Here is a 25,838-nt window from a genome sequence, read left to right as displayed (position 1 = left end):
TTCTTTAAAGTTGCTGTCTACTCATCTGAGAATAAATATTCTTTGTGGCTTTATGTTCAGTGGTATCCTGCACCAATGTCAGTAGCTGCTATATCCATCACAGAACTTCTCACAGCTACTGAAGATCTTTTTATGAATATCGGCAGAACATAAGCCTTATACTTTTTACTGGACCTAAATCACAGTCAATTAAAAGTATGGCTTTAATAGCCTTTGGATAATGCTAATAATTGTTCTTTAAGTAGCTGATCATTCTTCTGTGTGAAACTGATGAACCAAACCATAAAAAAGTGAAATTAAAATCACAGGCATACTGCCATTGTTTCATATGAATAAGTCCAGAAAAAATCCTGTTTAATCATTGTTTGCGTAGTTTTTGCATGTTAACAGAGATGGATGTGGCACCAACATTTTTTGCTAGGAGAAATCAAACTAATAGAATGTTTGCACTAGCAATCAAATGAGGCAAAATGTCAGCATTTTATTGCCATTTCAAATTTGATCCCAATTTGTTAAATTTTTATAAAAGTTGAAATTTGAAAGTTTCTTTTCACTGAGCAAACATTCAATGGTTTCACAGGAACATTAAAATGATTTTTACAAAATGTGGGCAGCATGGAATATTCTGAAGAATCCAAAAGGTCCTACCAACTGTAGACATTTTCTTTTAAAATAAAAAATTGTAACAAAAGAGGCTCAACAGCTAGACACAGCCCTAGTTACTAGGGCAATGGTTCTCATGCAGGGTGTCATAACACCCTGCGGTACCTTGAGATCCTAGGTGTGCCACACATTGTTAGTATTGTTAGGTTTGCAAACAGGACTCACAAAATAAACCCACAGATTTCAAATAGAAATCCATAGTTGTGGCCTTAGAGTAATTTGTAACAGAAAAACTGTTCTTAGATTTCTGTAGTCAAAAAAAAGTGAAAACTAAAAGCTGGCAGTTTCCAGCGGTGGGAGGAGGAGCAGGCCCAATGTGGGGGGGGGAGGGGGAGGAGCGGCCACGCTGTGGTGGGGGGGGGGGGGGGGGGGAGGAGCAAGCTCAGGCCTGATGCAGGGGTGGAGTGGGCTTGCCATGTTGGTGGCGGGGGGTGGGGGGAGCAGCAGGCCGGGCCCGACACAGCAGTGGCTGGGGAAGGGGAGGAGTGGGACTCCTCCCCCCCATCGGGCCCGGGCCCATTCCGCCCCTTCCCCATCCACCGTGTCAGCCCTGAGCCTGCTCTTCCCGTCCCCCTGCCGCCGCCAGGTTGGCCTGAGCCCACTGCTCCCACCCCACCCTGCTGTGGCAGCCTGGCTTCTCCCCAGCCTCAGGCCCAGCCCTCCCCTGCATCGGGCCCGGGCCCACTCACCTCCCCTGACACTCAGGCAGGGAGGGGTGGAATGGGCCCAGACCCCAAGCAGCAGGAGGGAAGAGGAGAGTGGGCCCAGAGTGGGGGGCACAGGGCTCCATCCCTGCCTGCTGCCCACCCCCGTAATTCTTGATGGGCAATTGGCTAGTAATGTCAAAAACTCAGTCATGAGCCAACTACGTCACCCTATGGCATGAACTCCCTGTACTTCTTTCACAAACGGATAAGAGATGCAATAGAGTTGGCATAGAAGGAGAAATAGTCTGTGCCAAAGGCATGTCAACATGAGACGCTTAAACTGTGATGCCACAGCTACATCACTGTAGCAACATGCTCCCTCACTATAGCTCATTGTTCTGGTGACACGGCAGTTACAAATAACTGTGCACCACCAACACAATTTAGTAATGGCTGTTACTGCTTCATTATTTAGTACTTCCTAAAGGAGCCTAAAGGAAGTACTAAATGATGGCACAGTAACAACAGAACCATAGGGGCCCTGTATGGCAAGATGAGAGCTGGGCCCAAACTACATTGTAGCAGCACAATTTTGTCCATGTGACCAATGCACCTCAACATAGCCCCCAACACAAGTCACAGAAATAGTCTGTGCCACTCCAGCTTGCGGTTAGTGAAAGACATGAAAAGTAGATGCAGAAAAATGCAATATATTAAATTATCAAACTAAAATAAGGAATAAGTCAGACTACGCAGGAGCCGTTGAATACAAGGGTTTGTTTTACAAGCCACCTGAGCAGTTCATAACTCTAGCCAAGTCAATGAGAGCTGTGGATACTCTGGACTTCTGAAAAACTGAGATTTCCTAAATGCCTAGTTATTGTCGATGTAATGAACACAAGATTTACTTTAACAACATAAATCATTGCTTTCTCAAAAATAAACCAGTGCTTACAAAACTGGTTGGTATATATGGTTTCAAAGGAACTCACAATGCTCCTGTCTCATAAAGCAATAATGTATGTTAGCAGAGAGCATTCCCTTAGTCTCCTGTGTAAAACCCCTGGAGCATGGAAACCGAACACTCTTATCTGAGCATGTATAGCAATCTGAGTTGATTTTGGTCATAAACTACTTTAGCTTTAATTGAATTTTTGTTCCCGAAATTTGAAAATCTGGTCAAATTCTATATTTAAGCAGCTGACCTGAGTGTTTCTCATTTTTCTATGTTAATATGAATCTACATGGTGCTGAACTATAGCACCTTCTGTCTCTTCAAATGCTATGCCTGTCAGTTCCCTTGACAGGATAACAAACAGTAAAATAAGGTCACTGGCAGCCCTGTCAGTGTGTCCTCCATCCAGTTTATGTGGACTAAAGATTCCACATTGGTTCTTTTAAATTGAGTGATGGAATTATAAAAGGTATTGTACTCAAACCTCCTGAATAATAATGCTCTATTTCAAGCTGACTATTTATTCAGTTGCTCTCAGCAGTAACATGATGCATTTAAACAACAGAACACTTTTCTCCTCCGAGATTTCTTCTGAAGTGATCAATTTCTCTCATGCCTTGTTATACCAAGACCAACCTGGCTACCTTCATCAAAATAAAATAAAGAGGTTCCATTAGAGGAATGTTAATTATCAGTGGAGCTCAGCATTCAAAATCATAGACACCAAGATTTTAGATACAGAAGACTCCTTTAGGCCATCTCTAGGTCTGGGTGAGACTCACATATGGATAAAGAGATTCTGCAAATCATAGAGTAAATTTGGAATGAATAAGTCAGACTGCAGATCGGTATCTAGCCACCTAACTACTGGTAATTCAGCTACACACATAAGCATAATAGATTTAAAACTCTAAATATCATGGAAAAGATGCCAAAAGCTCCCATGCATGACTTTTTGGGGACAGGAAGCAATGGCTTGAAACCTCTCACTTTGTCTGACTTTTCTGGGGATCATTTAGTTGGTTTCCTCTCCATATATTTGAACCTCTGGAAAATGGCAAAGTGATCCTCATTTGAAGGAGTACCCCATTACATCAGTGGGGCTTGTTGTATGAATAATAATTACTCAAGCAAGTAAAGGCTGCACTATCAAGTTGTGTTACTTAAAAGTTTTCGCTAATGGCTTATAAAAGAGAAACATCTCACTTTCTACACTCAGTACACCTGTCAAACCAGAAGAGAAATAAAGGTGAGAGGAAGGCAGATTTAGCAGAATAAGCTGAAGATCAACACTGAAGCAGACATACTTCTAAAAAAGCAGAAATACAGGCAGGGAGTTTCGGTAAGTACTTACTCCAGGAATAGACGCAATCATCTGTTTGTGCAAGATAGTTGACTCAGCTAGTTTTGTTCCAGCATCTGCACAAACAAACTAATAAGAAATTAAAATGAATTATTTTTGCAGGAGCCTGAAGACAGTAATCAGTAATTTATGAGTTTATTAAGCTCAGCTCAACTCTGCTTACATTTGTAGGAATCTGCCTTCGGACACAAAAGAGCTAGTTCTGCCACTATAAACAAACTAGTTTGTCGGCTGTTATAAGCAAATTAATTCCCAGATGAACCAACTGTTGTTAAAGTACACAAGTTGGCATGCATATACTGTTTTGTGCAGGAAATCTTATGTTCAGACATAAAAAAGGATGAGGGAAATATTCATCACTTGTGTGACTCTAGTGATTGCCCTCGAATTACACCTTGGATGCACTAAATGAGTTTATTTTACATCCAGAATGGAGCATTATATTCATCTAGTCTGACCTCTTGCATAACACAACCCAAAGAATTAAGCAATACTTGAGTCAAACCCAGTAAGTTCTGGGCTTGATTTAGGTTTCATTGGACTTTTATGATGCTTTAATTTTCCCTTATTTCCCTCCATTCCCTTTTTTTTACTCCTATATAATTCTAATTCCTCTGCCCACTTCCTCCCAACCCCAATCTGCAATACCCAAGCTATTCAGAAAAAGGGTCTCTGAATATTGCTGTTTATTTTCTATATAGGTGAAATACTGTGCTAGACACTTTACAGAAAAGATTGTGTCTGCTCCACAGAGTTGGCTATCCTAACATTAACCTTGTCCTTGAGCAATTTAGTTTCTGTCCATAGCAAAAGCAACATGTCATCCCTCCAAAAAGCAAGTAGAAATACAAGGTTCACAAGTCTAAACCTATATTTCTTTCTTGGCAATTTATGTTGTGATTCTCCAATCTTGCCATAAATTTCAGTAGTGTAGCGCACAGGTTTAGTATCATGATTATTATTGATTGTCCCACTGCTTGTCCCTAGGGTCCCCTATGGTGCTAGGAAGCATCATTTCTAGCCACTCATAACTTACACCTTCTTATAATACATTTCAGTGAGAATCTTCACATTATGTACCAAGAACTTAGGAACACTCATGCATCAGACTTAGAAGTCTGTTCTTGAAGGGAAAACAGCACAAAGAGAAATCAATATGTTTAGGGTAATGTTCAGACAAGGTCACCCAAACCCTGACTCTGGCCAGGTATTTCAAATCTATTTAAGTGGACTGTCTTGCTAAGGAGAAGCATTGCTTACTTTAAATATGCATTCAAAGGGCAGGTTATATAACCTAGATTAATTTAAAACACCAACAATGGTTGATAACATCCATAAAGTTTGTAATGAGCAATTAGGTGCTGTTCAGCTTATCCTCTGTCACATCTGGCTTGAAGCTGTGAAGATCCTCTCAGAGCAGCACAGCAGTGAAGAAAGGTTGGATAAGCCAGAAGAAGGCTCAAAATGAAACATTTCTCATTTTCAGTTCCACTTCCTGTCATTCATCTCAACTCCCTACAAATACCACAAGACATCAATATGCCACTGGCAACAGATTTAACACCATTCATACGCAAAGGAAGTCACACTGTTAAAGTATGGGGAACAGGCAAATATCTGTTGCATCTCTTTCTAATGGAGATAAAGTTGCAGAGTAATGAATAGATAGTCTGGTCTGCTGAATGTGAGTGGAAGAAATATCTAATATGCAACATATACTCCCCACCCCGACAAGACCATTTATTCATTACTCCTTATCTTTACACATACTCATACTCCAAGTTCTAAAACATTATTGTCAAGAAACAGCTTCTAGGGAATCTTTATCTTAGATAACAGATATGTATTATGTTTTTATTCAGAGGGTGAGATACTAAAATGAGGTAAGTCAGAAGCAACAGAACTATGCCATTTTATGCTAACTGAAGATCTGGTCCATCACGGGTGCTACCTCCAAGGTTTTCTTGTTAAAAAGGAATAATAAATACATCTTAACTGAAAAGAAATAAAACCAAGGCCTGACTCTTATGGAAATCACCAGGTGCTATCACAAATCTCATCTCACTGCCTTCCATGAAGTTACTGCAAATTTACACTAGTAAGAAAAGGGAGACTAAAGTCTTGGGATTCACAATGCTGGTTAAAAAAGTAGTTCCTCTATGAATGGCTTGGACCAATATCTTCTAATTAAAGACTGGGTATGAAAACTAAGAAGGCAGCTGGTTTCCTGGTAAGATTTAAGTGAACCCTATGTTGGAGAAAATTTGTATGTTGATCAAACAAATCACAAGATCTTTCAAAAATAAACCCAAAAACTGTAAGAATTTACAAGAGCCTAAAACAGATGCCTGTATTAATTTTGCAGTGATCAGTTTCCAGAATATAATTACTCATATGCACTAATTAATTTTGACAGCAATATTCAACTAATAAAACAGGAAAATAAAAGAAAAACAGTACAACCCTGAGGAATCTAGAGAACAAATGTTATAATTTGGGAAACTGCATTTAAAGGATCTAAACCAACATTTTCTGAGTCTGTAAATAGTCATTTGTGAAAAGCCACCGTGATTATAGCTACATCAATAACTTAGCAAGCTCTTCTGTTAGATCAGTAACAAAATGAAATTAATAATATGCTACAGTCTAGCAAATACACACATGAATCAGTAAATTCCAGATCAGACTGAAGCCTTCAAATTCTAAGATTTACTGTTGGGAATACAGACTGCAGATTAATTTTTTTCTGAACCACTGGACCTTTCAGCTAAAGAAACCTCTGTTTAAAACAATAGAGTGAAGATACCGGAGAAGCTGGCACCCAGTCCTTAGAAGTACTAAGTAGATCCTGCTAAGAGTTGCATGCCAATTAAAATCAGTGGGAACACTCCACATCAGAGATGGTTGGGAATTCTCATGTTCTGGCTGGGGGATGGGGAGGGATCATTTTGTTTGTTTAGTGCTGCATGAAAAAAAATCCACGCAAATAAGGTTTCTAAATGTTGATTAAAATTTCTCTTCAGAATATTTTGAGTATTCATCAAAACACAGGGCCACCCATCCCAATTATATGCATTTGGTAGCTACGCCTGGGGGTTTGCTGAGTTTGGATACTTTATATTTGCAATGTAAAACTGAAAAAAATTCCTCAAAATGGATCTTTCTACAGAGAAGTCCATCTTATTGGTAAAAAAAGTATTTATCTTCAAAAAAATATTTTAGATAAAAAATTTCCACCACTTCTACTCAGCATCTCCCAGCATCAACCTCAGTTTTGTTACAATAAAAATGCATTAATTAGCACAAAGGATTGGGAGCCCTGGGGTGAAATAATGCATTTTGTGAATTAGTGAATATATCAATTAAACACCTTAAAAAAAAAGCAAGAACATAAAGCACCTTTCTGAATCAATGGACAAGCAGAATCTAGTTTGAATGATTCTGGACTGCAATGCATAGTACAGCTAAGCTGAATGGACTTGCTCACACTTCGGGTGGGGTTGACATCCACCCCTGTGCAGTGGGTCACCCCCAAGCCTTTTTAAGTGGGACTTAACTGATGTACACAGTGTCATGTGTGGGCCTCCTACAGAGGGTCCAACTTCCCTGGAGAGCACAAGCATATCCATTACAGAAGTCACTCACAGGGAGAGTGTTGGGGAAGTGACTGCCTGTCTCTCTTCTAACCTACCAAGGGCATGGGCAAGGTATCATTTGTCTCCATGCTTACCCATTTCCCTTTTAATAAAGTTTGGTAAACTAATTCCCATCACACTTAGTGTTTATGTCACCAGTTACCCTGACGGTAGTGAGTAATCTAAAGTGAATGTGGGTGTCAAATGTGTACTCCAGGAATTCCTTTGTTATCCAGCCCACACCCAATCCATCATTAAAATAAAGTGCTTCTACCCTCCTTTTTATCTTGATCAACTTGACTGAATCTGTCTTCTATATGCACTGCACACAGAGAGGCTTATGCACATGCTAACAGCTTTGGGAGGAGGGGGCTTCTGAAGGAAGGTTCTTGGAAGTGAATTGTTTTTCCATTTGTCTTGCAGTACCACTGCTACAGATTTTATGAACATAAGATAGTGCAAGTGAATGTGAATTTTCTAGGAGCTTCTCAGGGTAGTGTTACAAACTGAAACAACTCCTCATTTCACAGATACTGAAGGAAAACTAAAATTTATATTATTTGTGATTTTCTTAGCCGATTTCCTACATTACCCTCAAAGTAAATGTAGTGTATAGGAACAGTGCTAGCTGGGAAGCCCTAGAAATGGTTTTCTACTTCTCTCCACTACATAAAAGAGTTGTGTTTAGTAGCTAGACCATGGGAGGGAACCAACAGCTCTGGGTTCAATTTCCAGCTCCCATTAAGCTTTTGGCATTGAACTGGATCAGATACTCAGATAACTGGTTGTCAGCCTCACGCAAGATTGTCCAGTTACCAAAGGGTAATAAGTATTTACATGCTAAAACCCACAGCCACATACATGAAGCAGCACAGAAGAGTAAGAATGGCATAGTCTATAATTCATTGGGAGTTAGCTGCAGCTAACGGGCACTGAGGGCATTGCATACCTCACACAATCTTGCCATATGCTCTGAGCAGCCCTCAGCTAGTAACAACTATACACCAGTGTGGATTTAAGTCAGTGCTCTGAAGAAACCTATCTCCCAATAATAATTCCACAAGTCATGCACTCTTCACCTTTAAAATTACTATGTAGTTTTTACTGACACTGAAAATAGAAATCCATGCCTAAAAAAGAATTTTGCGATGTTTTAATTAAAACGATTCTGATTTAATTAAAATCGCCTTTGTGCTCCCCCCAAAAAAACAAGTTTTTTTTTCATTTTCCTTCCCTGATGTTATAATAACTGTTTTCAGAGTCATTCTAACTGCTATATAATTTAAACTGCCAATGTTATTTTTCAGTCAAGTGGCAACTGCTTATTTTCTATGACTAATGTACCAGTACTCACAAGAGGATCAGCTCATAATAACATATGTTAAGACATAGCACTGGCCACATTAAGGGAGGAAATGCTGTGATGCAAGACAGACTGGAAATGACCCAAGGAGGACATTAACAGAGCTCAGACTGCTTGGACCATGACAGTCACTTTTATGCTGATTCTTTGTCATTTAAGCTACTGAATGCAAACAGTGACGAGCCAACTGCACAGTGCAGGAAGCTGTACTGCCAACCAGCCATGTTCAAAACTGCTGGTCCTCAGCAGAATGGCCACTGCTTGATGGCTTATTTTTCCCAGTTTGGTATCACAGGACTCCTTAAAAATTGTTTACAGAGTGAGTCCGGTAAGGACAATGAGCCCTCAGTTAGCCTGGAATTCTAGGGAACTCCAGGACCCAAACTTGCACTTTATAACTCAGGCTCACCTCCAATTTTGTCACCTGAGCAGGTAGGAGAGGTTTTTATTATTATTATCATTATTATTATTATCATTATTAAAACTGGGGGCATCCAAAGAAGCCTGAGGCCAGGTACAGACATTACACTTTTACCCGAATAAGTGATTGAAAACTGGTGTAGACCCATAACAGAACAGAAATTTGGCACACAAAACTGGTTTTAAAATGGCAAAACTAAGATTTAAGATTTGCTCCCCATGAAGGGATGAATGTGTTCAGATCACTACTGATCTAAACTAAGCTGCTTACAGAAAACCACATAACTTAGATCAATTCTGTCTCAAGATTTTTAAATGTTTGTACCTAGCCCAAGAGACGAACCACCTCGCGCTGATCTGCAGTAGGATTTAAATGTCTACTGCCCTTAGGCTTCTTTGAAAATCTCAGCTAAAATCTTGCCTTGGGCCAGAAGCATGGTAAGGGAAGCAGACATGACACCTGGTATATCCTTTGCTAAAAGAATCCTCTCAGTGAGGAGAAGATCCTTCATGGGCCAGAAGCAACTTTGCTGCTTCTCAAAAAAAAAAAGGGGGATCTTTACTCCAGCTAGCTCTTCTCACTCTAGGACTACCGTCTGATTGGCTAGAGGGCTATGATATGAACCCTAAGATGCATCTGTAACTGCAGCTCCTCTGAGATGTAGTATGTAGATCAGGGCATAAGCAAAGGTGCTGTGAGTCATCAGCACTTTTGAAAACTGGGTCACTTAGGTGCTTACATATCAAGTCAGGTGTCCAAATATATGCACAATTTGCATACATAATCCTTAGTTTTTAAGGCCTTTAGTGGAAGTGTAGGTTTAACTTTTTCTTGTCAGGTTCTTTTCTGAAACACTTCTTAGGCATTTTGCTGAATTGGGACTTTAATACTCACAACCCCTGGATAGCCTGAAAGACTTTGAAAGGCATATTTACTTACCTGTACCAGCAGCAGCAGGTTTGTATCTGGTAAGGGGGATTTTAACTTCAGTGCTTGTAGTAACTCCAGGATGACGCTTCGGGTCAGGTAGAACTTATCCCTTTCCTAAAACACAGGAAAAATTTCCTGAAAGGTTCTAGAAATTCACTGACATCAAATACTGCAGCAGAAAATTAGTCACCTCCCAAATTTGTTTTTAATTCATTATAAACAGTTAAGAGAGAATAAAAGAAAAATCACACAAATGTGCTTTTGGCTTTGCATCACAGAAAACATAGAAATAAGTGACCCTTCATTTGTATACTTCTATGTACCCATTCCAAAGCTTTTTGAAGTTAATGGAAAGACTCGTTTTTTAACTGGTGGAAGGCCATATATCAATGTGTGCATATTTTATATGCAAAACACAGTTGTTGTTGGAAGTGCATCCCATCAGGTAGGCAAGACAGCTCTGTCTCCAGTCTTTCTTAACCCTTTCTCCCCTCACCCCACCCTTTACAAGCCAGTGAGGTAAATGGAGACATGCAGCATTGTTACAACATGAACACATTTAAACCAGAAATATAATTCCCAGAAGCTGCCCTGACATGCCTTCACCTCTGCCCTCCCCACTAGTCAGTTTTTGTTTTGTTCTGCCTGACTGCAACTTTGGCCCTTATGTTTGCCCCAATACACATGTATGGAGCTGTACACCTGCCCAGCTAGAGGGCAGCCTGCTGCAAAAGCTCAGTAGCTTTGCAATGCTCACACCACATGCAACAAATGCTCACTGAGCAGAAGTGCCAAAGACAGCAGTTACTAGAGGTGTGCGAAATGGGCCATATTCAACTCAGATTCGGATTCAGGCCAAATCGGGGACAGTGATTTGATTTGTTGAGTCAGATCACTGTCCCCCGCATTCAATTCGACCAAATCCAAATTTGAAGATTCAATGCTGATTCAGAGAATCAGCAATTCAGCAATAGGCACAGCTTTAATTTTTTTTTCTACATACCTCGAGGTACCAGGCACAGTTCATGAATGCTGAGATGGGATGGCAGATGGAGCGTCCCACAGGAGCGCAGGGGGGCCTTTCAGTCCACTTCTGGGTTCACTTCTCTGCCGGGGAGCACATGGGTCCCCCCCACGTCCCTCCCCCCTGGCTTGGCAATCAGCCATGGGGGGACCTTGGGTGCCCTACCAGACCCAAGAGGCACCAGTCACTGAGCCAGGGGGCCCCCATTGCACTCCCCCACAGACATGGAAGTGGACAGGAAGTGTTTCTGGTCCACTTCCAAGTCTGCTGCCGAGCGTGCTGGGGAGCCCCCGTGCTCCTGTAGGATGCTTCATCTGCCCCAGCATCGCAGCATTCACGAGCCTCCTGCTACCTTGAGTTATGTAGAAAAAACATTTAAAGCTGAGTCTATGTCTGAATCATCAAATCTTTCTGAATCAATTCAGAGGGTTCCAAATCAATTTGGAGAAATTAAAGGGTCTCCTGATTTGATTTGGATTCAGAGATTTGGCCACTGAATCAGGCTGAATCAAATTAGCGATTGAAGCTTTGCACACCCCTAGCAGTTACACAGTTGGGTAAGTGACATTTGGGTGCATACAGCACAATAGGAGTCTGCCCTTAGGTTTCCATGAAACAGCATATTTTCATTAGATGAGATTTCATCAATATGCTCCACCACACTATACACAGCATCTACCTGCATCTACCCAAATGTCACCCCAATGACAAAATCACCATTGCTGCTACTAGGAATATTTAGAAAAGAAAATCTGTAGTAAAAAAGTCAGCCATCACATATGAATAAAAATACCCAACCCAAGATTTTACTGTGAAAAGGAAGCAGACTCAGTGGTCCAGAAACTTTAAGTGGGGCTGATCTTACACAGAGGGCATTTGAGTATAATGGACATGGCAAAAAAATCCCAAAGATTGCTAGGAAAATAGAGGCACCAGTGTTTTGGCCAGTATGTGCTCTGCTTGGGTCTACACTCAGCACAATCAGTTGTTTAAATAGTGGAGAAGGAGGAGGAATAGGTCCCCACCTAATAAAGTGAATCACAGTTTCCCTTCTGAGTTGCTCAAAGGATGATATAACTAAAGCCTGCCCCTTTACTCAGATCACACCATGCTCCAGCCATACTTAAGCCCTCAATGTTTTTAAAGTGCATTAGGATTGGTGGATGAAATGAAAATTAGGTGAGTTGTCTCCAGACAACTCCTGTCATTTGAAAATGTATATTTAAATAAATAAGTCTCCTCTATTCCTCCCCAGTATTAGAGAGGGAGCACAGCAATGAAACATAAATGTTTGCTCAGATATTGAGTGATTTACTATACCTTAGATAAAGGATAAGAGTTCCTAGACATTTGACTTCAAAGGTGAATGGGCCCAATTCTGCTCCCATGGACTCTGGTATAAATCAGGAGTAACTCCACTGAAGGCAGTGGGCCAGCTTCCAATTCCCACCAAATCCCTTTTACATCGTTCTGGTGGTAGACATTACATGGATTTAAAGGACGCTTCACAGAAAATGTAACTGAAAATAAGGTCCAGAGCAGTCACATCAATATAAAACTGGTGTAAATAAAACTAGAATTTAGCCCTACTCACCACTGCACAGTGAAAGCTCACTCTAAAAAAAAAGTGAATGCACCTGTGAAAGATAGGCTGCCTAGAGAAGACCCTTGAAGTATTACAGGTGTGAACACTCTGGAGGTTTGCTAGTCACTAATACTGAGGAACCAACTCAGACAAAAATCATCATCTTATTCAGTTCTTTAATAGAATAAAAATATGAATAGATTTTTGGGAGACTTTTCTTTTTTGAGTGTAGCTACATTAAATTACCTCAGCTGAAGAACTGGACCTACTGTAAGTTTGCGCAAAAAATTTCAATAGCAAAGTGATATCGTGTCTAATTCAATGCTATATTGTTTTTACTTAATAAAAGCCCAATGAATGTTAGCAAGAAACTAAATTAAGGTTCAAACTCCAGCGGCTGTAAGAGATAAGAAAGTAAAATTAAAGTCCTCTTGAGACTTGAGACTGACAGGAAAATTAAAGATACTCAGATTGTAATCCACAGAAGCAAAGCTATTCTCAATTGAGAATACCATAGGTACTGAAATCAAATTTGCCACCTGGAAAACAAAGTCAGATAAGGAAACATCAGATTGATGTGAGTTTCTGGACACAAAAAGACAAGAGAAATTGAGATATTCCTGCAAAGGGAATTATGAAAATATCAGAGATAAAAAAGGCTGACTGCATCGAAGGCACTGACCTCTAAACTCCTATAGGAGAATGCAGTGCTTATTGGAAAGGCAAGTACATACTGCTCCATAATATATTTGCAGGTTGTGCTGATATGGTTGGTTCCAGCAGACAAAACAAAGCTGCAAAATGAGCATGTGAATCTGATACTGTCAAGGTTCAAAAATTATATTCCTGCTAGAACATACTTATATATGTTATCTACTCAGAAACATTAGTCCATTATTGTCACAGGATGGAGTCCCCAGGGATGGCTGTGAAGCCCCTAGGTCTCCGTGACTGTGCCAGTCTTGCCCAATGGGCACTCTTTTCCTCATCTGCCAAGTCTTGCTGGTAACTATAATAAATAGGGAGGCTGCCCTCGAGTCTGTGTTTGGACACGGTTGTGATGGACCCCACTAAACCCTGTGGGTTCTTGGACCCCTTTTGGGTCCCACTCAAAATAGATGCCTCATAGGACACCCTCTGTCTCCGCACCCACACCGGCACTGGGCTCTCCGCAGCCCTGTCTCTGTGCCTATGCTGGCGCTGGGCTCTCTGCAGCCCCTTTGTCTCTGCACCCCCTAGCACTGCACCCACTGGTGCTGGGGTCTCCACACCATAATGTGCCCCCAGTGAGGCCTCCTCCTCCCCAGTAGCCTCGGCCTGGTCCACCGATTTATAAACAGCAACCAAAATATGAGTCCCTGGGCTATAACATAATACTACTAGTTCAGGGCACACTCTGTCCCTTTAAAAGAGTCAAACTCCACCCCCCAGCATTAAGTGCCTGTAGGCCAGGGTGCCTGGTGAGCTCCTGGAACCCCACGTGCAGTATATCAGGCAGCCACAGCATCCCTGAGCAATTTTTCTCTGCAGACTGCTTCCACTGGCTGCTGCCAGAAAACTAACCTCTGTGGCCTCATTTATATGTGTCCAGGACCCTGCCTTCTTCTGGTCAGCTGACCGGGTGCAAGTGAATTCCCTTAATAGCCTGCTGCCATAGTAATCTACACCTGTGGGGTTTCTGCCTGGCTCCTAGGGCCCTCTCCCCAGGCAGTTTCTGCTCTTAAAGGAGCAGGCACTTTAGTGCCCTGCAGCAATTACACTATAGAGATTTTCATTATACAAGAACACAAAATACTAAATGTTCTTCAGGAGCCATCATAATTTTGATATTTCTAGTGCACATTTACAGTAAAGTCTCAACAATACCAAAGATAACATGGCATGGAGTTCTACTAAATGAAGTGCTCTCTGGGTATAAATTGCAGCAGAATATTTGCTAATGATCCCATTCTGGGTCACTTGGCTGCATTAGCAAATTCAAGAAGGAATTTTCATAAAGTGATATAATTCAAGCTTACTGTTTCCAGTAAAGTTGCCAATATATTTTTGTAGCTCCAGGAAACGTAGAAGGAAAAAATGCTATCCAAGTGCTATATCAGAACAAGAACTTGACTGAAATAACAGAAGGTGAGATGGGAAATCACCCATGTTTGTCTGAAGGCACCTGGGTATGTCAGACATTCCAACCTTTGCTTTATGTACAAACAAGGTCCAAAAAAAAATAAGGCTATGCTTCCACTGCTAGCTTAACCTAGACTCTTATCTGGCCTTCACAACACACCATCTTCACACAAAACCCTGAAGTCTGAGTTTATGTGTTTTGAACCTATGCTTGTTTGCCTTTCCAGGAATATAGGTTAGACCTGGAGTTTCATTTTAAGTTAGGCACTGGGCCACTTACTTTTCAGTAAGGAAGTAGGCAAAGCCTAGATACCAGAGCTTGGGTTTCAATAATCCTCCAGTGCCACACTACAATTCCCCAAGTCTATATTTTCTAGCCTTTTTATCTACTCAATTCCCACTTGCTTCCTGTACACCAGAAGCTACCGGGATGACATTTGGCTTCATTCCATCTAGCTTTCTCCATTTCTGCAGTACTCATCTCACTGTGGACAGCACTAGAAGATGCCTTTCTAGCATGCTTCTAGCTGGCCAGAGGTTTGTAGATTTCTGGTAAACCTTTACTGTGGGCACAACAAAAAATATGATTTTGGGAAATGTACTTGAAATTATCACCTATATGACAGGCTCTTGGCAAGGTGAATTGAGCAGATGGCTGGCCATTGCAGGGGGCAAATTAAATACCTTCAAGGTCACCGACTCAAAACAATGGATGCCAATTGCAAGTTTAGCAACTCTCTGTTTTCTTACCCCAATTACAAAGAGTTTGCCCCTGTGTATGGAGCCTACCTTCATTCATGAAAATAAACTATAAAACTAAAAAAAAGGGTCAAAATCTAAGATGTACCCAAAATCCAGGCAACAAACCCATGTAACAACAGCACCTACACAAAGATGACTTGCGTGCAGCATTCTCTACAACAGGCTCAGCAAGTCCATACACTCACATCTGGACTCATATCCCTTCACAAACTGTAGTGAAGACATACCCAAAATGGCTTGTGTTCACTCTGTTGACAGTGCCAGGAATTATTCTGAGATGTCAGAGTCTCATTTTAAGAAAGGTTAGGAACTGGTAGCATTCATTTCTGGAAATCTAAATTCAGCCTCCAGGACGCAGGGAAGTATGACTGGGCATGAACAGATAAAACAGGGGCCCTAAATTGAAGCAGTGGGTTTTAAAAAACACTGCTTCAATTTAGGGCTGATTAAACCCCTGTGTCATGCACACACCCCGCTGACTTACCTGCTTCTCCAGTGGGGAGGAGAGGGTGAGCTGCCAGCGGGCAGAGCAGTCCCTGGGCTGCAGGGGGAGGGGACTGGTGCTTCCCTCAGTGGCAGCGGTGGCCCCCACCTCCCAGGTGGCACCTCCCCACAGGCACCCAACTCAGGCAGTCCCAGGGGGCACCTCAGCCATGGAGGGAAGTACCAAGCCCCCATGCAGCTCAGGCAGGCAGGCAGGCTCCAGGGGGGAGATCGGGATCGCTGCTTTTCTTTTGTAGAGCTGCTTTCCCAGGCTGTTGCCACACTGCCTGCAGGACTTCCTGCAAACCTGTGAAGCCGCATGGACCCCTGTGCTTCGCTCCACAGCTGTAGGGGCAGCAAACTAAAACTCCTCAAAGGAGTTTTAGTTTGCTGTGCCCCAAGGCATTTAAGGTGCATTACATTGCTGAATTTCCTACAGCAGCTGGAATTAATGTGCAATATGCCGCTGAGGTGTGCAAACACCGATACCATTAAAGCAGTGCAAAAGCATTTAGCCCACTTTAAAGTGTCATGCACACACACATACTATTCTCAAACTACAGACAGGGGAAGTAAAGCATAGAGAACTCAAACATCTTGCTAAGTGTAACAGGGGGCCTCCTTGGGGCCAATTTAACTGTGGCCCGCCCACCTGGTTCTGGACTAACAGCCTGCCTTCTCGCCTGCCACGCGTTGTTGGAATTAATTAGTTCATTAATGTAATTAAGCAGCAGGCTGCGCATTTCCTGCCCCAATGTCAGGGGGAGATATCTGCGGCTCCATTCCTCCCCTACATTGCAGATGGCATCCAGCTGTTATCATCACTGGCCCCCACACTGGGCCCCAGAATCCTCCTAATTGAACCCCGCCTGGATTTCTCTCCTCAGGCGGTCTCATCCACCTTCATACTAGGCAGCATAGCTCCCTGAACCACTTCCCCTTCAGGTGTGGTCCCTCCCTGGAGCCTTTGGCTCACTAGCCCTGGCCCACCTCCAGGCCAATCAGAACCCCAGGCGCGCAGCTCTTGGCCGTTCCTCGCAGCAGGCCTCTGGCCCTTTGACCCTTCCGGTCCTGGCCCTAGCATTGACCAGTCAGGGGAAGACCGGACAGGCATGAGTCTATGGCCTTTTCTCTCTCTCTGGGGGTCTACAGTCCAGGCCCTCCAAACAAGGGGCAACCCACCCAGTTGTGGGGGCTAGGGGTTAAGGTGCCCCAACCTGCCTTTCACCAGGGTGGTAACAGGCCTGGCATTTCCTGGGGGCTCCTGCTCCCCTGAGAGCCCCTCCAGGTCATCCACTCCCGGCAGGGTGCAGTTTTAGGTCGTACCCAGGACCAGGATCCTCCTGACTATCCCCTACAGCTTCTCCCTACCTCCAGATGATACCAGCAGCCCTCCAGCCAAGTGATGTTGTTGCCTGTCTCCAGCAGCAGAACTGCCCTGTTTATATGGGCAGCCCTAGGTTCAAACTGGCTGCCCTCATCAGGCACCTGGCAGCTGCTAGCTCCAGGCCCTTAAAGTGGCAGGCACAAACAGTGCCCTGCCACACTAAGTTATACAAAAAAATTGAGTTGGGCTGGGTTCAGACTCCATACCCTTGATTCTGTTTAGCCCCTGTTCATCCCACATAAGCATTTTTCTGTGCTATGTAAGACATATAACATTGTTGAAAGAATTTCAGGACTAAAAGAAATATTTTCAAGGACATCTGTCAAAACTGGAGTTTTGTCAATTTGTAAATTGAGTCAAATCATTTTTTGATTTAAGTTTGACCTACAAACTGAGAAATCTATCATTCACCGAGCCATAGTTATTTCTAATGAGCAGGAAGGTCTTCTGAGATGTAGGTTTTCCTCCATGTTGAGATCTATTTTTTACATTGGAAATAAAATAAGGCACTGTCTGCTTGGAGTTATTAAAGATACCTTTTGTTGTGGGAGTTCAGCTCAGGGTTATGGAAGAATTCCAAATACCTGTCACCACCTCTGCTAAAATGACTTTTCTTATTTTTTAGCCAGGGAACTTCTGTCTTTATTATGGTTGCTGCATGCCTTTTCAAGGAATATATTTATTCTCATGGCTGTAGAAGTCATTCCTAATGTATGTGTTGTAAGCATGTAATAATTATTGAAAAATGTAACTCTTTATCTAGGAAAAGATCTCTTAATTATTAATTATTGTATGCTATACTGACTAAGCTGAGAAACTGTCTAGTCTAAGAGTGGCTAAGGTTTGTGGGTTTTTTGCTTTAATAATGTATTTGATTTAGTGTATGGATCTACTCAAATGTTTGAGTCTTCTCTGCTGTTTGTGTGTTGTGCATCCTCTTTTCACTAGCCAATATAAAATTCATTTGCACATTGTTGTTATTATTTGTGTATATAATTACCATTACTTTCATCCCAAGATCTCAAAGAGCTTATCAGAGGGGTGCACACATTGTCATCTCCTTTTGACACATATAGTAACAGAAGCACAACCAAAAGCTTAAGTGATGTATATAGGAAAAAGAAAGAACAAAGTTGGGAAAGCAACTTCTTAAAAACAAAGGGCTGGAAGGCACTGCCTTGGTCATCAAGACCAAGCCCCTGCGATTCTGAGCAATGATATAATAACCATTTTCCCAAACAGATCTACAAGAGCCTCCACTCTTGCCCCTCTCACAAATCAGTCATAAAGCATCCAATAACAAAACCCCTCAAACACTATAATGTGCCACAGGAAGACAGCAGTAAAGCCAAAGGTACCACCCTTGCACTGCCATGACGCTCTCTCAGCCCATATAATCTCCTTCTACACGTTGCTTTCCAACATGCTGTCAGCCTATAAAACATGCAAAACATTTAGATGTTGACTGCATGTGCTGTGTGACTGAACCTATTTACTAAGACATATGGACTACCTTTTCTTAATTCAACTCATGTTTTTAAATAATGCACAAATACCAGTCATGACCTATACCTGTGGAAAAATGTCAAAGTTATAAAGGTATATCATTGAGAACTATTAACCACAGCCTTTCCAGCAGGTTCCCTTTATTGTGTCTGCAGCCAGGAGTATTAAAGTCAATATCATTGATAGGCAATGAATCAACATAATTACTAATTGGCAAAACCTGCTGACATGACTGCAGTTTACAACTGATTTCAGTTTTTACTTTTGCATTTCCCACTTAAGGGAAGTGATCATTTTCTCTGTCATGTTTTCAGTGGTCTTTAATGAAAAATATTATGTCATTATTACCTTAGTGAAGGCACGGTAGCATAAACCACACAGTTCTACCAGATAGGCCAGAGTGAAGACAGCATTCTGAATGACAAAGCTCAGTAATTTTGAAAATGGTTCCAGAAGAGACTGCAATGAAACATAATTTTAGAAAAATCAGTAACTGGCTAATTCAGCTAAATGAACAGTGTTCAAATTTTGAAATGCTTTAATTATTTTTAGCTCAGAGGATATGTGGTTTCAGTGTACCCCCATTACAGCCAGTGGGTTATTTTGATACATGTCTACAAGCTTATAAGACAAATTATAAGTAAAATATCAAAAGCCAGGTTTTTACCTTTAAAACAGCACTTTCTAGATACCAGAACTTAGAGTCCTTACAAATGAAAGTCTTTCATTGATTCAGCAGGAGCTGCATTAATGAGTGGACTGCAGGACCAGACTCTGGGGAAGTTTATCACTACAGGATTTTTTTTGTTAAGAACGTCAAACCTCTAAGAAGATAATACATTCACACCCACGCACTTCTGTAATCCCACCCTCACTTTAGTGTAACCTAGATTCTGAAGTACTTATTTTCTGTAGAGTACTAGATTGCAAAATGGTATGCTCATACATAATATTTTTCTAGCTAGGGGATAAGAAAGAAATGTGCAGCCCTGCAAGGGCTGGGAAAATCTGTAGGAGCCCCGTGCTTTATATTTCTTGGAACTTACCCTGGTGGCACTACTAGTAGGTATCTTCAACAGGCAAATCATTATTCTTAAACTGGAATCTAATGAACACTGTAAATACAACAGAAAGTAGAAGAGTGACTTTCTCTGTGCAAATTTTGTATGTTTAATGGTGGCAGAAAAATGATCAACTGTATTGTCTTTAATAGGATGCTGTGCTACCAATTTAAGTGCCATCAGCTACTTCAGGCAGTAAAACCCACCAGATGGACTTTGGGAGAAATTTCAGTATGGGATGGTGCCTGGTATTCACTTCAGATCACCTGTCAAAAGGGATGATTTTACTCTTGGTAGAACATAAAAGGCAAGTCCTAACTAAGTAAATGGTTAGTATGAGAACTTTTCATGGGGGATTAGCAGGGGGCCATTGCCACTTATACCAAAGCTGTGTGTTTCTGTAGATCCTCTGAACCTCAGAAGCTATTCTTAGAGAGTACCCTGGTCATAGCTGCTCCAACGCCTCCAAGAGACTCCTTTAAAGGGTGTTCCCCACTGTGCAAGCAGCTCTTCAGAAAACATATTAAAGCTCCAAGCTCCAATTTTGTGTTCTTTGTGAATGCTAGTGGGTACAGTGAGAAAAGAACGAGCATTTTCTCCAGATTTATCTTGCACTTTAAACACCAACAACAGCAAAGAGCTGTCCAAAATGCCAGGGGACGGAACAGGAGCGGGCAAACCCCTGTGCATAGACGTGAAAGCAATAAAGTGTAATGAGACCTTAGTTTAATGACACTAGAAATGATGCTTTAAGTTAATATAAGGAAAATAATTATAAACACCCCAAGTTAATGTTCTGCATATGCTACCTGCTACACAGGACAGCTGGGAGCTATTTCACTGATTCGTGGAAATGCTTCAAGAGTGTCAGTTTAGACTAGTTTAGCCAAGCACAACCAGGCTCTTGCTGCCATTTGTCAAGTAAGCAATGAATGTGAGGCCCAAATTTCAAGCTACAGGGTGTAGATTCCATGCCCAGAAATTTAAAACAGTTTGTGTGAGTTGGGGATGGAACCAAATTTAAATAGCAGAACACATTGTGAATGACACAGGACAGAGATTTTAACACCCTTAGTCATAATGAGTTAAATATGACTGCACGCATGGTATTCCCAGTGGGACCACTCACGGAGCAGCACAGTAATGAGGAAGGAATCAGAGTCTGGCTTTTAGGCTCTGGTCCGAAACCAATGAAAGTCAATGGATGGACTCATAGTGACTTTGGATCAGCCCTTTGGAGCACTATTCACTGGGAAATGGTGCTTCTCCACAAGCCTGTTGACCATTCAAAGCCCAAAACTCCGATTCACTGAACTCTCCAACTCTATCATAATTAAGTTCTACTGCACTCTATTATCATAGAGTCTCTACAACTCTATATAAGTAATGTCCTCTCATGGAATTATAACTAGGTCAGTTAAGCAGGCTATCCTTAGCCCTCCCTGCATACCTATTAGCCATTTAATACTTTTAATAAATTATTTAGATGTTGCTTTTCTTTTTGTGGATTAGTTTTTGATTTAGAAGCAAAAATAGAACAGATTCTTATTGCCAAGAATGCTGCTTATTACATACTTAGCATCCTAATCTGGCAAAAAAGCAAAAAAACCCAGCTACATGGTTGTTCCCCAACCATAGTTATGCTGGATGGTGTATGGAGGTTCTAGGCAGAGGAAGAGATCAGACATTCATTGCAACCTGAGCACCTGCCAATGCTAGAAAGCATATCACTTAATATTCATAGCAAATTAGGCTTTGCATCTCAACTTTCTATCCTGCCGCTTTCAGTCTGCACACACCCTCACCAATTTGTTGCAGTTTTGGTCTCAAATGTTTTGATTAGTAGCTTACAAAGTACATTTATGAATTAAAAAACCTGCATTCCATACATCATACCTTAAGTGGCAAAACACAAGGGAGTTTAGTAAAGAAAGTCTGGAATTGGTTACTAATAGTGGTCCAGAGGTTACTAGGAGAATCCATCGGTAAAGCTTCCATAAAGGTAGCAATGTTTTCCAAACAGCGTAGCATCGCTCCCCCTGCTGGTAAATTCTTTTTGTTGTTTAAACCCTGGCAAACAAAATGAAGAATTTAACCAAAATTGAACACCAAAAAATGTCAACTTACACAACATTTTAAACATGTTTACACTAGCCAGGCAGACAATTTAATCTAGAGTTCATTGTTTTTCTTCTGCATTCACAATAAAGTACAACACGGGATATCCACAGGATAAATGAGAGAAAGAAAAATTTAGTATTGTACTTGTGAAGGCTCTCTCTTGGCCAACACACCAGGGACTGAAAAAGGGATTTCCGCAGTTGAAAAGCATTGGATGCTACAGTCTGAGCTGATGCCCTGTAGTTAACAGGATACAATACCTTTATAATCTCTATACTGGCACAGGGATGAGAGAAAGGTGTATAACATACACTTTCTAGAACATGCGGTAAGCCAGTGAAAGACATGTGACCATAATAGCCAGTCCTAAGTGCTCTTCTGGCCAATCAGAATATTTTTTCTCATACTACCTTGTTCATAAACATATCCCTATATATTGGAATGAATGCCAATATATGAATAGAGTGATGATCAGACTATAACTGTCTTAGTGTTTAGTGACAAGCCTGAAAAGATGCAAGCAGTACTAAAGTGCTGTCAAAATCCTTGCTTCTATGGCAACTTTGGAAAGGAAGCAATCTCCATGTTTTAAAAATGATATGTCCAGCATATTAGCATCAAAGTAAGAGTGGGAATCAAACTAAGTGAGGACAAGGCAGACAGGAAACAGCAGAGAGACAAGATTTGAATTCTGTGGTTCTTCAGTGAGACATTGCCATTTGATACAAGGGGAAAAGTAGCCTGGCAGGCAAAAAAGAGCTATGAAATGCCCCATGCACAAAAATGGTAATAAGGTAAAAAAAGTGATTGGTCCCCAGTATCAAAAAGAAGGAAGGCAGAGGGATGGGAGGCAGTTAACTGTGGCAATTATTGTATGATATACTGAGAGCAAAGCCTAGAGAGAAGTAGTTGGAGGGGGTTATGGTTTGAACCTGCATCCATTTAAGTCACTGCACAAAATCTCACTGCCAACAGTTCAAGTTTAACATCTGTGTATGAGAGGAGGAGGAAGGGAAACAGATCTCTGCCAGTACCTAACACAGTCTGCAACATTTAATGTTCTGATGCTGAACAAACCTCGAGTAGCTGGCTCAGTGCAGCTATGGAGCTCAGTTCACTGAAGTCCATAAGAGATGTAGCCAGGGTCCGTAAAAAACTTCCATCTGGAAACAAGAATGACATTTTTTTTGATGGGCTTTGGTATGGAGATGATTGATGGTAGTAGAAATGTACTCAGGCATAGCCCATTACCTTTGATATTGCTTTGGAACAGCTGTGGAAGTATGCCATTGGGAGTCAGCTGATGGAACACGCAGCGGAGGAACTGTTTTGCCACACCAGCAGCATTACCAGGGATCATCATACTGAAACAGAGGAGGAAAAAAATAGGAGAGAGAAATTCCCCACCGAGTGAAAAATCTGTCCCAAAGCTAAGTATGTTGAGATGGTAAATATCTTATTCTTTCTTGTAACGGTTAAAAGGCAAATTTAGTTAGGAATACATAATGGTAATAAGAACAGTTCCTGATCCAACAAAGCACTTCAGCAGGTATTTGGCTTTCAGAACTTCATCTGGATTATTCATATGCTTAAAACTAAGTGCATACCACTTGGCTGAATTGGGAGCTAAATAGTTTGTTTAGTTTTTCCTGGTTCTTCACATTCATTCTGTTGTCAAGTTTTGAAACCCAATCCAGCTGTCATAGACTTGGATGGCAAAACTCTCATTAATTTCAGTGAGACAGAATCAGGTCTTTGGAGAACCTCTCATAATCATGCACCATAAAGGAATAGTTAACACATTAATTTCCCCTTTTCTAGCACTGTCCATCTAAAGACTACATCCACCCCTTTCTCTAGGCATTTATGAATCAGGAATCACAACATTTTTACCACTTCCAAAATGAATATACCACATATGATGCCCTGGTGGAAGGCGACAAATCTATTTTAGGGACAAGCAGCCTTTTCCCATCACTTCAGGCTAGAAGTCTCCACCCCTCCCCACCCTCCGAGCAGCTGGCTGCCAGATTCCTAGTCCCTCTGCAGAAAGGGTAAGCTCAAACATAGAAAAGCAGCAAGCTTAGCAAGAGAGGGAAGTGCTGCAGAGCACAGGGGTGATATGGCACAGCTACATCAGACTGATCCCCTGTGCAAAGTTGAGCCTCCACAGGCAGCACTGGACCTCTTCATGGGCCACAGGTTACAGTCCCTTGATCTATTTGTATTATGGGAATCACAAGTAGCTGTCATTGCTTACTTGTTTAAAAGCATGAAGACATGGAATCTGTACACATAATGCACCTTGGGGATGAGGTCTAAGCATCTACAATGAAATCTTGGCACCACTGAGGACCTTAGGAGTTTTTCCATTGACTTCAATGGGGCCTGGATTTTCTCCCTGATCTAGGTCTGGACCTACATTTACATGGGTGCATTGAGGGTTGGAACTTCTGGTTCAGGAGCACTGATATTAAAAATGGTATATTTGTGCCCAGGACAGAATTTTGCCTTGGTTTATAAGTCTAGAAGATGGTTTCATTTTACACGGTACTGTACCTTTCTGCTTGATTAGAAAAACTGGTGCTCGATGCCAACCTAAAGTAAAGAAACAAACAAGTAATGAAATTAACAGTTAAATTGTTAGCAGAAGTGTTAAAAGTAGGACTGGCACGCCAGTCAATTAACCAGTCAAATACTGTCAATTGACCAAGCAATTGACTGCACATTTTTGGCCGGTCAAAGATTAAAGCAATTTTACAAAAAAACCCTATGATACACAGAAATATGATTTTTTATTGTTTTTTGACACATTTCTTAATGGAAAATTTGTGCTTTTTCTGTGTATTATTTGAAACTACTGGCAATTTTTTACAATTTTTGACTGATATTTGACCATTTAATTGACCAAACATTATTTGACTGATCAAACACACAACCCTAGTTGAAAGTAACCACCAAGAGCACAGAAGATCCTTCTTCAAATGTGCTGTACTAGTTTAATCACAACACTTTCATAAAGAGTAGAGAAGTCAAAGTCAGCTTTGCAGTATGGCCATGAATATTTAACAGCTCATACAAATTCTCTCCACTATCATTGTAATGATAATGAAACAAAATTGTGATCTTATTCACACAGCAAATAGTTACTCTTCCTGCCTGATTTGGCGAACAAGAGCATGTGAAACTGGTGTAGGAACTGCAGGCTGACTGTATGGTCTTTGATGAATACAGGCAGTCCTCGACTTACAATATTTCGAGTTACATTTCGGATTTACAATGTTTGTATATTGACACTGTTTCAACTTTATTATGTCAGTTTCAACTTTACAACGCTTGATCTGATGCAATGCCACACCAGTGAACAAGTTCGCTGCATCACTCATCTCCCTGGACAACATCTGTCCAAACTTTCTTGGACACTTTCTTTAAGAAAGCAGACAAGACTCCAGAAAAACCTGCAGGCAAGTCTCCTAAGAAGACTCCAGCCAAGAACCCTTCAGAAAGTCCAACCAAGAGCCTTTAAAAAGTCCAGCAAGGTCACCTCAAAGAAGTCCTTCCAAATCAATATGATTGCTATTTACAATATAAATACATTAATGTAGCTATATTGCTCATCTATAGCTGATCGAGTACACAATTCTGGGGTATTTTTGGTGAAAATAGGATATTGGACCTTGGTTCAGGAACCTATCCCCCATTTATAACATTGTTTCTTATGAGAAAATTGGTTCCAAGTTACAACGTTTCCACTTAAGATGCAGTTGTCAGGGACCAATTGTGTCACAAGTCTGAAGACTGCCTGTATTGC

At 41.3% G+C, this 25,838-nt stretch overlaps 1 protein-coding gene across 4 annotated transcripts in view; it reads right to left on the bottom strand.

Moving 5' to 3' along the window:
• The window catches only part of UNC79 (unc-79 subunit of NALCN channel complex), a 189,973-nt gene that overhangs the window by 32,083 nt on the left and 132,052 nt on the right, over nucleotides 1–25,838 (bottom strand). For all 4 annotated transcript variants that reach the window (XM_090034994.1, XM_090034993.1, XM_090034995.1 and 1 more), the window contains 8 exons: nucleotides 24,587–24,625; nucleotides 23,279–23,391; nucleotides 23,105–23,190; nucleotides 21,803–21,976; nucleotides 19,892–19,960; nucleotides 19,194–19,304; nucleotides 9,987–10,091; nucleotides 3,620–3,697 (listed from right to left, as the gene is read on the bottom strand). In XM_090034994.1, coding sequence (XP_089891120.1) covers nucleotides 3,620–3,697; nucleotides 9,987–10,091; nucleotides 19,194–19,304; nucleotides 19,892–19,960; nucleotides 21,803–21,976; nucleotides 23,105–23,190; nucleotides 23,279–23,391; nucleotides 24,587–24,625 — 775 coding nt within the window. The remainder of the gene's footprint in view (nucleotides 1–3,619; nucleotides 3,698–9,986; nucleotides 10,092–19,193; nucleotides 19,305–19,891; nucleotides 19,961–21,802; nucleotides 21,977–23,104; nucleotides 23,191–23,278; nucleotides 23,392–24,586; nucleotides 24,626–25,838) is intronic.

This window comes from Crocodylus siamensis, chromosome 2 (genome assembly GCF_052110815.1).
Source record: "Crocodylus siamensis isolate JL-2025a chromosome 2, ASM5211081v1, whole genome shotgun sequence".
Taxonomy (NCBI): domain Eukaryota; kingdom Metazoa; phylum Chordata; order Crocodylia; family Crocodylidae; genus Crocodylus; species Crocodylus siamensis.
This window is presented reverse-complemented; position numbering and strand designations above follow the sequence as displayed.